General features: G+C 51.6%; 1 protein-coding gene across 6 annotated transcripts; it reads left to right on the top strand.

Annotated features, from left to right (window-relative positions):
• Positions 1-321: 321 nt before the first annotated feature.
• LOC148643372 (ribosomal protein S6 kinase-related protein-like) lies at positions 322-13,424 on the top strand. 6 transcript variants are annotated; one of them, XM_088616141.1, is made up of 12 exons: positions 330-919; positions 1,698-1,958; positions 2,045-2,128; positions 3,165-3,233; positions 3,894-3,963; positions 5,451-5,558; positions 6,509-6,585; positions 6,882-6,909; positions 7,901-7,990; positions 8,242-8,390; positions 10,178-10,288; positions 10,715-13,424. In XM_088616141.1, the coding sequence occupies exons 1-12, from the start codon at positions 890-892 to the stop codon at positions 10,979-10,981; spliced, it is 1,344 nt and encodes a 447-aa protein (XP_088472267.1). In that variant the 5' UTR covers positions 330-889; the 3' UTR covers positions 10,982-13,424. The 6 variants fall into 6 exon arrangements, with proteins under 6 accessions (XP_088472271.1, XP_088472272.1, XP_088472267.1 ...); XM_088616142.1 differs by having other exon boundaries at positions 333-919; positions 6,545-6,585; XM_088616143.1 differs by having other exon boundaries at positions 336-919; positions 8,302-8,390.
• Positions 13,425-13,453: the final 29 nt, after the last annotated feature.

Raw genomic sequence — 13,453 nt, forward strand, 5'->3', positions numbered from 1 at the left:
CTGTGACTAATTGTAAAGCTCGGCTGTTATGCTCAGAAGTTGGGAGATGCGTCTTTGAACAGTTAAACAGGAATCCTGTATCATCGCAAGGACGGTGACGAAAGATATTGGCAGATCGCTCTCGCCACTATGACAACTGGTGCAAACCTATTCATGAGAACCCTATGTAAATAATAAAATATCGCCATTGTCAACACAAAATATAAATACCTACAATACAAACGAAACAACAGTACATATAACCTATCAATACCATCGTCTGGAGTACATACTGTAGGGCAATTGCATTAAAAAAAAAAGTTTAAACAAGCTAAAGATAAGCTCCGCACAGCTTTCATGTCCTTGCATTTAGAAATAGTATTTTAGATAGGACCTTCCGTCTATTTTAAACGCGGGTATCATCCCAGACCATGTCACTTTTAGAATTGAATAACGTGCGAGTATAAACACAGCAGCAGGTGACCCCTGTCCTGACTCCCTAACTCAGAAAAGCAGCCCAGAGCGGACACGCGTTTGACGCACCAGTCCGGCGTGACCCATACATATTAAAAAGAGGGGCGGGAGTTACTGGAGTTTGCCTTGAGGGAAACAGGGGGATTATGTGCTTATGTAAAAGGCAACGGAGGTTGTTGTTTTTTTTATTTCCCGGAGCGAAAACGCAATCTGCGCAGTATTTACCACCTTTAATTCCGGCAGCCGGCCCCTCCGTCCGACGAGGTGTGAATCGATCGGGGTAGCATGGCGTCGTTTTTCACGGGACGGGATGTTTTGCAATGGAACAGGAGCGCCGTGTTTGCATTAAAAAAATAAACAAATTTCTCGTCTGTAACCACGGATTAATGAGCACAGACCGCAGCACGACCACACAGTCTCCTGTAAGAAACATCCGATGGGGGCTGACGTCAGTAACCACAGTAAGGTAAGGGACTCATCAGTCCGTGACACGTTACGACGCCTCCTGATTATGAATACCCTTTTCATTAATTCTTGCAACACTACGACAGATATACTTCTTGTTTGCACGTTGTTCCCAATTGCCCTTACGGTTTTTAAATCGCGTGAGAACAGCGCTCTTGACCGGTGGTCAGGGTGTCAGCCCGGTGTCACGGCTCGTATGTACCAAAGGTTGAGCAGCTGCGATCGAAAACGCTGATGAAATGTGTCCCGGACCCTCGAGTTTGTCTTCGGCTTTGATTTCGTATTTCTGATTTGCAGGAAGTTACTGGGCTGTGTTTTATTGCAGTTATGGAGAGCTTGTTCTCTCTGCTCACCGCCCTGCGCGGCAGTGTCCGGACACTCCGGTCAGAGGCATTTAAACTTGACAGTGTTGCCCCCCACGGAACCCACGGAGACTTGCACGATATACAGTGCGTGTGTTGTTTTTTTTTCTAGAGCTGTGATGGCACGAGTCGTGCTGCTTTACTTGCAAAAACGGATCGCTGGCTTAAGTAGGTCACCGGCCGTGTTGTCTTCTTTATTTTCCCCCCCGGTAAACAAAAAAAACGAAATGCGTCTTTTATCGAATTAAACTTTTTTGCTGAGATCGTTCTCACAGCGTTAGCGCCCCGTAATACAGGACCCCGCTTCCCTGGTGGGCTTGCAGAAAAACGAACTGAAGTTTCTGGTCTCGGCCGGATCGTGCGACAGAGGTGAGCGGGTCTGTGTGCTGACGGTCACGGCGGTGACTGCTGTTTCAGGGCCAGCCCCTGCTGGAGGACCCCCGCTGCGCACCGGGGTGGAGGGGTCTGCTCTCCAGCGTGGGCCTGTCTTTCCCTGCGGGGCTCTGCCGCTGGGGGGGGCTGCGCTTCGCCCCTCGCCGCACGATCACGGAGGGGAGGCGGCCCGAGCCCCCGGCGCCCGAGGAGCCCTTCCTGGAGTGGCCTCTGCCCGGCTTCATCTCCCTCTTCCTGCCCGAGTTCCCGCATCGCAGCCGCCTCCCGGGTCCGGAGCGCTTCCAGGTATCCGCGCTCCCGTCTGCTCCCCACGCTCTCCGCGCGCCCCCGCGCCCGCGCTCCTGACCTCTGTGCGCTGTCCCGTCTTCCAGATCCTGGGCTGCATCGCTAAGGGCTCCTATGGTCCCATCCTGAAGGTGAGGGACCGGACACAGCAGAGGACGTACGCAGTGAAGGTGAGCCCCTCTCTGCGCCGTCCCCTCCGCTGGCTGGGAAGACTCAAGCGCGGGGCAGATCTGATTCAACCCGGGTGTTTACCGTGGCAGGGATAATAATTCGACTGCTCAGCAAGTCAACCCAGATCGGGATTTATGAGCTACACACTTTCATGCAAAACTAACAGTAGGTGTCGGCTGTTTCCAGCTTGCTACCCTATTTGTGGGTAATAAACAAGACAATTGAAGTCTGGATGATTAAAGTAGGATTCTGCTTCAATTCAGCACATTCCCCTGTAACAAAATGCGGGACTGTGAACAGGTGAGCCTCATTCTGGAAACTTCCAGTACTGCTAGAGTTCAGCTCATTCAGCTCACAGCTGGGTTTTCAGTCAGTCTTGACGCTCGTGTCCAAATCCAAATCAAAGCTTATTTCTCAAACGCACAACAATGCGGCGTGCAGCAGTAGTTGCTGGCAATGAAATGTCTTTTCTGCGAGCTCACAAAAATCACAAAACTGAGGCTATGAAAATAAGGTTACTTAGTAATAGATGTCATAGAAATGGAATCAAACTCAAGATGAGTAGAGCTGCTGTGTCCAGGGTGTGTGCAGGATATACAAGCAGTGCGGTTGTGCTGAAGACAGTGAAGACTGTGTCCATGTAGCCATTACAGGTGATCTGCTGAAGGAGCTGCAGGTTGGCTGTTTAGCAGTCTTACTGCCCGGAGGTAGAAGCTGTTCTGTAGTCTGTTGGATTTGGACCGAATGCTTCGGTACCGTTTATCGGACAGTATGAGGGAAAAGAGTTTGTGACTGGGATGACTGGGGTCCTTGAGATTGGACCTGGCCTTCCTAAGACATCTAGGGATAGGGACACGTCCTGTGTCCCTCTGGCCACAGCAGGGACAGGGGTGCCCACTGACTCCTGACGCCCCCACCCACCTGTCCGCCTGGCTCTCGGGGCCCCCGGTGTCTGTGAAAGAGCAGGCCACAAAGTGCACCGTGCAGCACATTAGCGCGTGTGATCGGTGTCGTTTTTCTTCTCTCGTTCTGAAGGTTTTGCCCAAATGTGAGATCCTGAGACATGGGGTCCTGGCGCAGTCCAAGGAGGAGGTCACCATCCAGGTAACGGTCGTCGTGTGCCGTGTGTCCGAAGGATTTCCAGGGGTCCTGTGAGAACGCTTGGTCTGGCTCCTTGCTGAGTTGTACCCACAGTTCCATTTAACTTCAGTCCAGAACTGACAGGCCTTGGCCAGCTGACGACACGGCCAGTATATTTTGTCAGGTGTACTGATGAGGTATAAATACTGTGTTCGGAGCCCTGGATTAAGGGCAACGAGTTGCCTTAGCAACCACAGCTGCACTGACTAATTTAGGAAGCTGTGGAGGCCCTTTAAGATACACTGAGCACCTCCCCAGAGGGACGAGCAAGCAGGACCCCTGTCCTGAGACCCCCGCAAGGGGAGGAAAGTCCCTCCAGGGCTCCCCAATCCAGGGCTCTGCCTCTGACTGAACACGCCCCGTGTTGTGCCACAGCACAGCCCTGTTGACACCAGCAGTGAGCTGTAATCGGCAGCAGAATGATTCTGTGTGGATGCTTCACCAGCGCGCTCCGATATCATCATGCCCCGGGAGTCCTGGGCAAGCACCTGCGTTCGTTTCGTGCAGGAAGTGGGGACGGCCTGGTTTCTCCTCCGGCCCGCCCTGACGCTGGTGCCGGTCCTGGGTCCGGGGGCTGCTCTCCCGCGGTGCCTGTGACTGCTGTTGTTGACTCTTGCCTTGCAGAGGCAGGTCCACCACCCTTTCCTCCACACGCTGCAGGACTGCTGGCAGACCCAGCGCCACCTCTTCATTAGTGAGTGACCCGGTCTCTCTGAAGGGGGGGGGGGCTGAGATTCGGACCCGGGCTGCAGTGTGTGCCCTCTGACCCTGCGCTGGTGTCCAGCAGAGTGAGGTGGGAGGAGGGGGATCAGAGGGGCATTGTTTAGCCATGCAGGGCTACAGAGGGGATAGCTCGCTGTCTTTTCTGTAGGTAGCTCTCCTTCATATGAGCAGGGCTCTCCAGCGTCCCAGATGGATGAATGAACGAGTAACTATGTAGCGCAGGGTCCGGGGCTCACACTGCGGGTGCCAGGGCGATCCAGCCTGCCCTCCTGCTCTGCTGGAGAGAAGATCCGTTAAATGAAACCAGCAGCAGAGTCTGAAGCTCTTCATTTCCCCCCTGTTTCCCTTTCGGTGCAAAGCAACTCTGTTTCCTCTTGTATGGCAGTGTGAGCAGGGCTGCAGTCAAAGCACAGGCACACAGGCGCCCCGGGCCCGTCCCGGCTCTGACTGGAGGGGCCCGCTGGCCAGAGCTGTGATTTCGCAGGAGGAAGAAGAGCCCACCCTGACGCACTAAAGACTGTGTGTGGAGCAGCTGCCATCTGTGAGCAGCAGGAGTTGTGTTCTATTCAGACAATCATCAATCCAGGAAATGTTAGCTCTTAACCAAGATGCTGCTACTGACCAGACAGCAAGGGCACACGTGCCCAGGAATCTCAGAACAGGGCCCTGATGCTCTGGCAGGTGACACTGGGAGGGCAAATGACCTCAGGGGAAAAAGAGTTGCTTTTAAAGTCGATTCTTTGTCTATGGCTCAGCCGGTCTGGGCCATGTCAGCTCGAGCCTTCCTCGAACCCTGAGCACACCTCTGCTTGCCACCTCCCCCCTTCCTCCGGCGCCGTCCCCAATGAAACGCACCTGGTCTGTGCCACTGAAACCTGCCCCCCTTTCTGGGTGACGTCCGACTGGTGTAGCTGTAGCTCCACAGTGTCCCCTCTCCCCCGACCTGCCCCTCCCTCTCCCTCTGAGCGGCAGGAACCACCCTTTACACCAGGAGGGGGGGATTCGGCCTGTCACACACCTGGGCTCTCATCAGGCTGCTTCTCCAGCAACCCTAGGGGACCAGCTTCCCCCCCTGTGGTTCTGTCATGGTCTGTTCGAACCCCTTGCTCGTCCCAGCCTCTCTCAACCGTCCCTGAGACGCCCACACGTCCTGTCTCGTCACCCATCTGCCTCGGGTGAGTCTTGCCCGTGCTGGATCCGGGATCGTGGGAGACGCCCAAGGGAAGCGCAGCACACGCCGCGCGCCCCTGACCATCAGGACTGTGTCCAGCGCTGGCGGGTGGACGCAGAACCCCAAGGGCTGTGTGCCGCGCGGTGTAAACGGTGGCTGTTGGCGCGGGGGAGTCCTGTGTGTGTGTGTGTGTGTGTGTGTGTGTGTGTGTGTGTGTGTGTGTGTGTGTGTGAAGGAGCGCTGGCTGTGCTGTCAGGGAGTCACGCTGTGCCCTCTGCCCCCACCAGTGTGTGAGTACTGCAGCACCGGAGATCTCTACACCTACTGGACCATGGCCGGCCGGTTTGGGGAGGAGGCGGTGCGCGTGTTTGCGGCTGAGCTGGGCTCTGCGCTGGGTGAGCACAGCACCTGGGCAGGGTGCACCAGAGGTCTACTCCCCCCTGATCCTCCCAGCTCCCCTGTGGCTGTACCGTGATTATACCACAGCGTCTTTCTGTTTCCCTTGGTTACATAAGAATAGTTACAAACCAGAGGAGTCATCTGGCCCATCTAGCTCAGGGTATCGGAGCTTGTTGCAGACTCCCACACACTCTGCACTCCTGAGTAGTTCCCACTTGTGCCTCTGGGTCCTGCTTCACTGTTCATCTGGTCCCTCACAGTTTGTATTATCTACATCCCTGTCTGTGTTCCACCAGGACCTGGTTTGGTTTAGCTAGGCTCATCCTGTCTGGGCCGTCACTGCACTGCAGAGTCAGACTGCACTGACTCTCAGTCCCTCAGCAGCTCCCCACTGTTTCCTAGTCCTGGTTCTCAGGAAACCAATTTTTGCTGAGTTCTCAGTAACTTTACTTTTATAAGGCCTTATAAGGCTGTAGATGGCTTGGCACCTCGGTACCTGTCTGAGTTACTATTGACCTCGCAACCTCAGTCTCCTGATTCTGGTCTCCTACTGTCCCCCAAGCTTGTCTACACTCTGTGGGTGACAGGGCCTTCTCCTGCTGCACCCTGAAGCTCTGGAATTATATCCCTATAGAAATCACACAGCCACCTTTCCTAAACTCTTTCAAATCTCGACTCAAAACCCTCTTTAGAAGGGCTTTCATTTAACTGGTTCTGTGTCTGTCCGGTTTTTCTCCTTCTTTTTCCAAACCCTTATTGTAGCTGTATTTCTGCTGTCTCCTTTCACTGTGTACTTTATTTCTGACTGTAAAGCACTTTTCAAAGCCATTTTTAAAGGTGCTAGACACAATAGTGTATTATTATTTTCCAGAGCTCTCAATGAAACGTATCGTTTGCTCAGTTAGACCTCTTTAAATGTTTCCCAAGAGACGTCTTTTTTCCCCAGTGTTCACAGCTGTTCCTCCCTCTCTGCCATTCCCAGGATTCCTGCATGACTTTGGGATTATTCACCGGGATGTGAAGGTGAGGCTTCCAGCCCTTGACTTTAATTCATGCACGCAGTTAAAACCTGAATAAAAGCAAATTTACATCAATCATAATCTGTATAAAAACACAGAAAAATAAAATACATCTACACATACCAACATAAAAATTAATACAGTAATTATAAAGCTTGACGGCAGGTAGCAGAGTAGAGTTTCTCAAACTATTTGTTCTTTCTAAATTGTGTTTATAAATTGAGTGGAATACTACATGAAAATCCCAGGTTGTTGCTACTGATACTAACCTATGGTGTTTTTGTCTTGTTCTTTTTTAAGATGGAGAATGTCTTGTTAAATGACCAAGGTAAGGCAAAGTACTAGCTTTGATACCCTACTGATCTACGCTGTTCTCTGCTCTGAGTTTACAGCCTTTTGTCTCGCCTGGCCACACTACTGCATGTGGTTTGGATCCCCCGTCATGTCTCTAGTTGTAATGTTGGGACTGGCCTGTAGATGGCACTGCAGTTCTGGAAGCATAGCACGTTGAGAATGATCTGAAGCCTTTGGCCAGCCTTGTGCTTTTGAAAGCTGTGGGTCACGGCCTCTTCGCCCATGGCTCTAGAGAGATTCAGAGTCTTTTTGCTTTTCACTACTGCCAAACGTGGCATCGCTTAACCAAGCCAGGGCTGGGGATTATTGCACTTGACTTGTCTGGCACTGAGCAGGAAACTCTTAAGAATAATAATTGCTTACACTTTTATAGCGCTTTTCTGGACACTCCACTCAAAGCGCTTTACAGGTAATGGGGATCCCCTCCACCACCACCAGTGTGCAGCCCCACCTGGATGATGCACCAGTCCTCTCCCCACACACCAGCTCTCAGTGGGGAGGAGAGCAGAGTGATGAAGCCAGTTCAGAGTTGGGGATTATTAGGAGACCATGATTGTTAAGGGCCAGGGGGGAATTTGGTCAGGACACCCCTACTCTTTTCAAGAAACGCCCTGGGATTTTTAATGACCACAGAGAGTCAGGACCTCGGTTTTACGTCTCATCCAAAGGACGGCGCCTGTTTACAGTATAGTGTCCCTGTCACTATACTGGGGCATTAGGACCCACACAGACTGCAGAATGAGCGCCCCCTGCTGGCCCCACTAACACCTCTTCCAGCAGCAACCTTAGTTTTTCCCAGGAGTCTCCCATCCAGGTGCTGACCAGGCTCACACCTGCTGAGCTCCAGTGGGGCTGCCAGCTGGGAGCTGCAGGGTGACGTGGCTGCTGGTACAACTCTTACCCCTGTAAGAGTGCAACAGTGGCTCAGGTCTAGCCATCCCTCTGTGTCCTCTCACCCACTTCAGGTCACCTGAAGCTGGCGGATTTTGGGCTGTCACGCCGGCTGGAGCGCGGGGGCAGGGCGTACACCATCTGTGGTACCATCCAGTACATGGGTAAGAGCTCTCTGGCTCACGGAGCTGCTGCTGGTGCGGAAAAGCACAGGGCAGACGAGTCCACATCTTACATGTCTTACATTTTCCTCAATCCCTACATGCCTTTTAAAAACTTGTCTTCTGTAGTTTTATATCTCTTATTTGGACGCGGGGGCTTGTATGCATTAGCCCTGATTTTGGAATTGACTGTACATCCATACTAAAACAGGCAGCGCTCGCAAAACGTTGCCTTACTGTCATTCTTCTGTCAGTGTTGTCAGCATCGCAGAGTGGGACTTTAACAGCACTCTGTCGCCCTTCGTCACCGACAGCTCCCGAGGTCCTGAGTGGGGGGCCGTACAACCACGCAGCTGACTGGTGGTCTCTAGGCGTTCTGCTGTTTTCGTTGGCTACAGGGAAGGTGAGGTCATCAGATTCTCCGCCCTGCCTCTAGATAGACACTTTCTGACTTAGGCCATGTCTCGGATGTCACACTTCGCCCTAAGCTCTTCCTCAAAGTCCGCCCTTCTGTGACGTGAGCAAGTGTACTGAGACATGAGGGCACTTGTGGCGTACACGGCCAACACTCAAAATGCTTTACGTTGTTGCTGCTTCTTTTCCAGCTAAGTGCACGTCTGCAGATCATTTTTGAAAAAATGTTCATGGTCCACTCGCAATTGTAATTGAATATCATCTCCTCTGTCCCTGCACAAAAGTGGGGACATGTCGTGTGCATTCTCGAATGGGCAAAATTCCTGTAAACGTGGCAGTAGCGCTGTGCTGCTAAACCCATTCCGTCTCGTCTGTCCCAGTACAGAAACGACAGAACGAGGAACATCACATGTTCATTCACGGCGAACAGGATCGATTCAAAGTGGTCGAGGTCAATTAAATAAGGTAGACCTGACAAAACCTCAAAGCTTTGTACTGTTAAATACTTTGTCTTTCCGTGTACAAAATACACCATAGGGACCATCCCACTAATATTCATCAGGCGAGATGTGGTGATGAAATAAAAGCTGTATGTCCAAACTTTGTATCTACGATACATACAGTGTGCATCTTAAGCAGCCTAAGGGCATTGTGTTTTCACATAAAATACAGTAGTACATAAAATAAAGCGACATTTTCCTAACACACTCCTAGAGCAGGGGTTTGTGAGATTGTGTTGGAAACGTCAATGTCAAATTAAATAGTCCTGTTAATAAATAACAATGTAAGAATAAGAATAAGAAAAACAGCAGGAGTAATATTCATATTTTACAAAGTGAAAGGAAGCTTGTTGAGAGGGTTGCTGTAGCGTTTATCTACAGTGATTAAAAGGTTTGATTTAAGATCTCAAGGGGGGGACTTGAGACAAATCATTTAGAATGAAGGGGTTCCGCCGACAAAAAAGGTGGGCTAGAACATGAGGCGTCACCATTCCGCAAGGTCTTAGGGGTAATTCCCTTCAGCCGAGTGCGCTCCCATGCAGACCTCAGAGACGGGTGCATTCAGGGTGCACTGGGGGCGCTGGTGAGCACCCTTCTGAACCCCAAATTGCAAATGGGAGACCCTGAGCCCTTGCAGCAGACTTGAGCGGGAACGCACACATGAAGGGCACAAGTCTGCAAGCATGGGTATTTATCCCATGGCCCTAGAAGAGCCTTCAGTTCAACTGCAAGGCCCAGTCAGCCTGGGAAGCTGTCGTTCATGAAGAAGAGGCCAGCAGTCCAGAGTCAGGAAACAGGTGTAGACCAGCAAGGTTACTTGTCTAGGGCAGGTCAGCAGTGCACATGAACCTCATTTTTCTGGACAGAAAAGTCCATTATGAACACAGGGGGGTCTTTGTAATTAAAATACAAAATCGGTTATCACGAGTCGATTTGATTCAGATGACAGAAACGGCCATGTTTTTTGGATGAAGTTTTCCTGGGGGGGCTTTGATCGCCCCTGCTGGAAGCAGAGAGGTCAGTGTCTGCAGGACTGGACCTTGTCCCGAATGGCGCGTGGGTCATCGCCGGCGCGGCGTAGTTTGGGCACCGCGGTGGCAGGCAGACCTTTCGGGTCTCGATTTCGCGATGCGCCCGGAGGCAGCCAGCCAGACGGACTCTGGGATACTTCGGGAGAAGGCTGGGCGAGATCCCTGGGTTGGCCAACTGCCCACAGGCACAATGGGCTGAAAGGGCTCCTCTTACGCTGCTGTGCTTTCTGCCCCTGGGTCCCCAGTTCCCTGTGGCCCCCAGGCCGGATCACCGCTCCATGCTGCAGGAGGTGAGGAGCTGTGGGTACGAGATGCCGGACACCTTCAGCCCCGAGCTCGGCCTGCTGATCAGCGAGGTATCCACACACACCCCCACTGTACCCCAAGAGCTCCTGGCACCCCCCCCCCCCCGCCAAGCCCAGCTGCCTAGTTCCTTTCTTGTGCTCTTCAGCCGAAACATTCAGGATCAGCTGGACGAATGATTGACTGCCCGTACTGCCGCCATTCACCATAGCATCAAGACATCAATACCATTGAGCCTTCTCTTGCACCTGACGCACAAGACCTTGTGGACATTTCTTATGCATGTCATAAGAAAGAAAATAAAAATTTTGTCATAGTGTTTAATCCTGGGAGTGCACTGCAGGTCAGGGACTGATCGACCTTGACCCCGCCTCTGCCTTGACTCCGCCCTGACCCCGCCTCCACCTTGACCCCGCCTCCACCTTGACTCCACCTCCGCCCTTCTGCCAGGTTTTCATTGATCTGTTTTTCTGCTCCAGCTGCTCTGCCAGAACCCGATGTGCCGCCTGCGCCGCCTGGAGCGCTTCAGGAAGCAGCCCTTCTTTCGGGGAGTGACCTTTGACCCCCAGCTGCTGCAGAAGACGCCCGTGTGCCTCATCCTGGAGCTGAAGCAGCGGCCGGACCGCCCTGCCCGAGCTGGGCGGGGCCTGGAGCTCGACGTCTTCAAGACCTTCGACCTGGACCTCACCCCACTGCCGGGTGACGTCAACCGGGGCCAGGAGACCGCGCAGGGGAGTGCGCGCTGAGCAGCGGTGACCCCCCTTTTTATACGCCTTTGGAAAAACGCAATCCCTCCTTCCTGATGTGTGACCAGCAGCCTGTACAGCTGGAAAGAGGATAAGACTTCCCTACCTCCTGCCCAAGACTGTCGAGACCCATGAGGATTGGAAATGTTTGGGGAGGCTGATCAGTTTGAGGGTTCTACACTTTTCACGAGCCTGTGACTCTTCACAGGATGTCCAAAACAGGCAAGAGATCGCCTGTTCTCAGAGTGGGTTGTGTCAGCTTCGGAGGGAAAGAGTCCGGGGCCAGTGCAGGTCCCAGCCAGTGAAGGAATAATGCGCTGCTTAATGTGTGAGGAAAGATGAGAGAGAAATCTCGCTGTCCCCTAACACGGAGGACTGAGCCCAGGGAGCCCTGATCTGTTAAGTCTTCTAGGTCATCCTAAAACATCTGTATATTGGAACACCTGTAGCAATCGGATCTTTTAAGCAAGCGATGAGATCATTTAATTTCTTAATAACCTAACCAATTACAATTGATCACAACTGATGTTTTACAGTTAGGTATGTAAGTGCTGTGTTGGAGCCACATAGGCCCATCAGCCCAGAGCCTTCATTCATCCTGGTTTCCATGCCGTTAAGCCACCATGTGAGCACATGACTCTGTTCTTGCTCTTGTGACCTCTGGATCGTTCTTCGCTCCTAGTGCTGGGGTCCGTGGGGGGGGCTGACTTTGCCACCAACGCCTTTGAGGATCGGAGGATTTTGACCTGGATCAGGTCCGCTCCTGGTCTTCTCTGTTCAAGACGTTCCTTCAGCCCAGTCCCAGTCCCAGTCCCAGTCCCAGTCCCTTGGGCCCTGGGGTGTACCTGGCTGCTCTTCCCTGGGCCGATTCCAGAACCACAACTTCAGCTGCAGTCTCATACTTAGCTACCTCCTCCTGTAGCTCACTAGCTGCCCAGAGACCTCTTCACTGAGCACTGCAGCTGTGCAGAAGCACGGCTTTTAAAACACACCGGCCAGCCAGTAGCTCTCAAAATGGTCAAGCCCTGAGGCTTCCTCTCCTCTGCTGTGGCTCTCTCAGTACAGTGACAGCTGGAGCCCAGATGAGCTCCTGACCGGCTTAGAGAGACAGATCCTCTCTCCTTGAGGGCTCTTAGTTTGTTTTTTTTTGTGTGATCCCAATCCTAACAGCTCCTTCGGAGATTACTCATCTGATTTAGAGAATTATCCCTTTAAGATCACAGAAGGTGAGGCGTGATTATTTCTCCCAGGGACAGAGCTACAATACAGTGAGTATTAAAGAAGACGCTGCAGGTCAGGTTATACACAAAACAGTAAAATGCAAAGAGAAACGGGTGAAAAACTATGCAATTACCAGCCAGACCTCGTTATTACACAGTCTTCCATCTCACACGGTCACTAAGAACTCACACGGTCATTAGATGGGTGTGATACTTTGCTAGATTGCCAGTGGTCAGTCTGTCCGGTGGTGGTCGGCCAAGCTGAAGTGCTCCGGGGGGTGATGTGTGAAATGCTATATACACTGCCATTCTGATTTCCCCTGTCTAGCTCAGGAATCAGGTTGCCTACAGAGGGCTCCTATTTTACAAGGCCAAAAACGCAAGGTCAGTTGGACAAGTCATTTTTTAACAAAACTTCCAGTATCCATTGTCTTCCATGAAAATGATCTATAAAGATTTTGGTTGCGTCGATTTTGCTGTGCTTGAGCATGTCTCCGCGTGTTTCTGTGTAGGGTTGACAGCCTCAAGGTGACACAGCTCACCCATGACCAATCATGGGCTGCACCACCTGTGCCCTGTGATAGGAGGCTCGATTCAGGTCTGTATGGGTTGGTGTACACTCCTACTAGCCCCATCGTTCTTGATCTTGCCACTTATTAACCAGCTGTACCTGTGGCACAGAGCTACACCATCAGTCAGGTTCAAAACATGACATGTCACGCTGTCTTTTCCCCTCATGGCTTATGAGCAGGGTGTCAGTTCAGCATATTCAGCTGGATGAACCAATTGCCTCTAGCTGAGTGCGTCTCATGCCAAACAGTGCTGCCCATCACTTCAAACATGGGAGTGTCCCATTGTGTCAAGCAATAACTGTCTTGTTCCGTTTGTTGTTGTTTTGCTAGAAAACCACACCTCCAAGAAGAAGACACCCGTTTAATTGATGTAGGAAACTGATTGTGGATTTAGTCGTGTGACTTTATGTAATCCCTATGTTTTCAGAATTTTAATGAATTTCCTGTGTTGGCTCTTCAGTTTCTACCCTTTACCCAAGACAGTCACCTGATCACCAATCAGCTGTGTTTTATGTAATGGTATTTGTCTCGTGTTTTGTTTTGTCAGCAGGTGGTCTGGATTTTTTTTTCCTGGTCTCCCATGTCCTGATTTCCTCTCAGACATTTCATTACTTGATTCCATTTTTAAATAAATATTCTAGTACATCCTTACGGACTGTTTTTGATTTATAAGTAAAATA

The sequence above is a fragment of the Lepisosteus platostomus genome, chromosome 22 (assembly GCF_059453375.1).
Source record: "Lepisosteus platostomus isolate fLepPlt1 chromosome 22, fLepPlt1.hap1, whole genome shotgun sequence".
In the NCBI taxonomy this organism is placed as follows: Eukaryota; Metazoa; Chordata; class Actinopteri; order Semionotiformes; family Lepisosteidae; genus Lepisosteus; species Lepisosteus platostomus.

Excerpts from the sequence above, each read along its gene's own strand:
- LOC148643372 (XM_088616141.1), top strand. The coding sequence starts at position 890 with ATGGGGGCTGACGTCAGTAACCACAGTAAG. Across the intron at positions 2,129-3,164 it reads AGAGGACGTACGCAGTGAAG|GTTTTGCCCAAATGTGAGAT; the intron begins GTGAGCCCCTCT and ends CTCGTTCTGAAG. Across the intron at positions 5,559-6,508 it reads TGAGCTGGGCTCTGCGCTGG|TGTTCACAGCTGTTCCTCCC; the intron begins GTGAGCACAGCA and ends TTTTTTCCCCAG.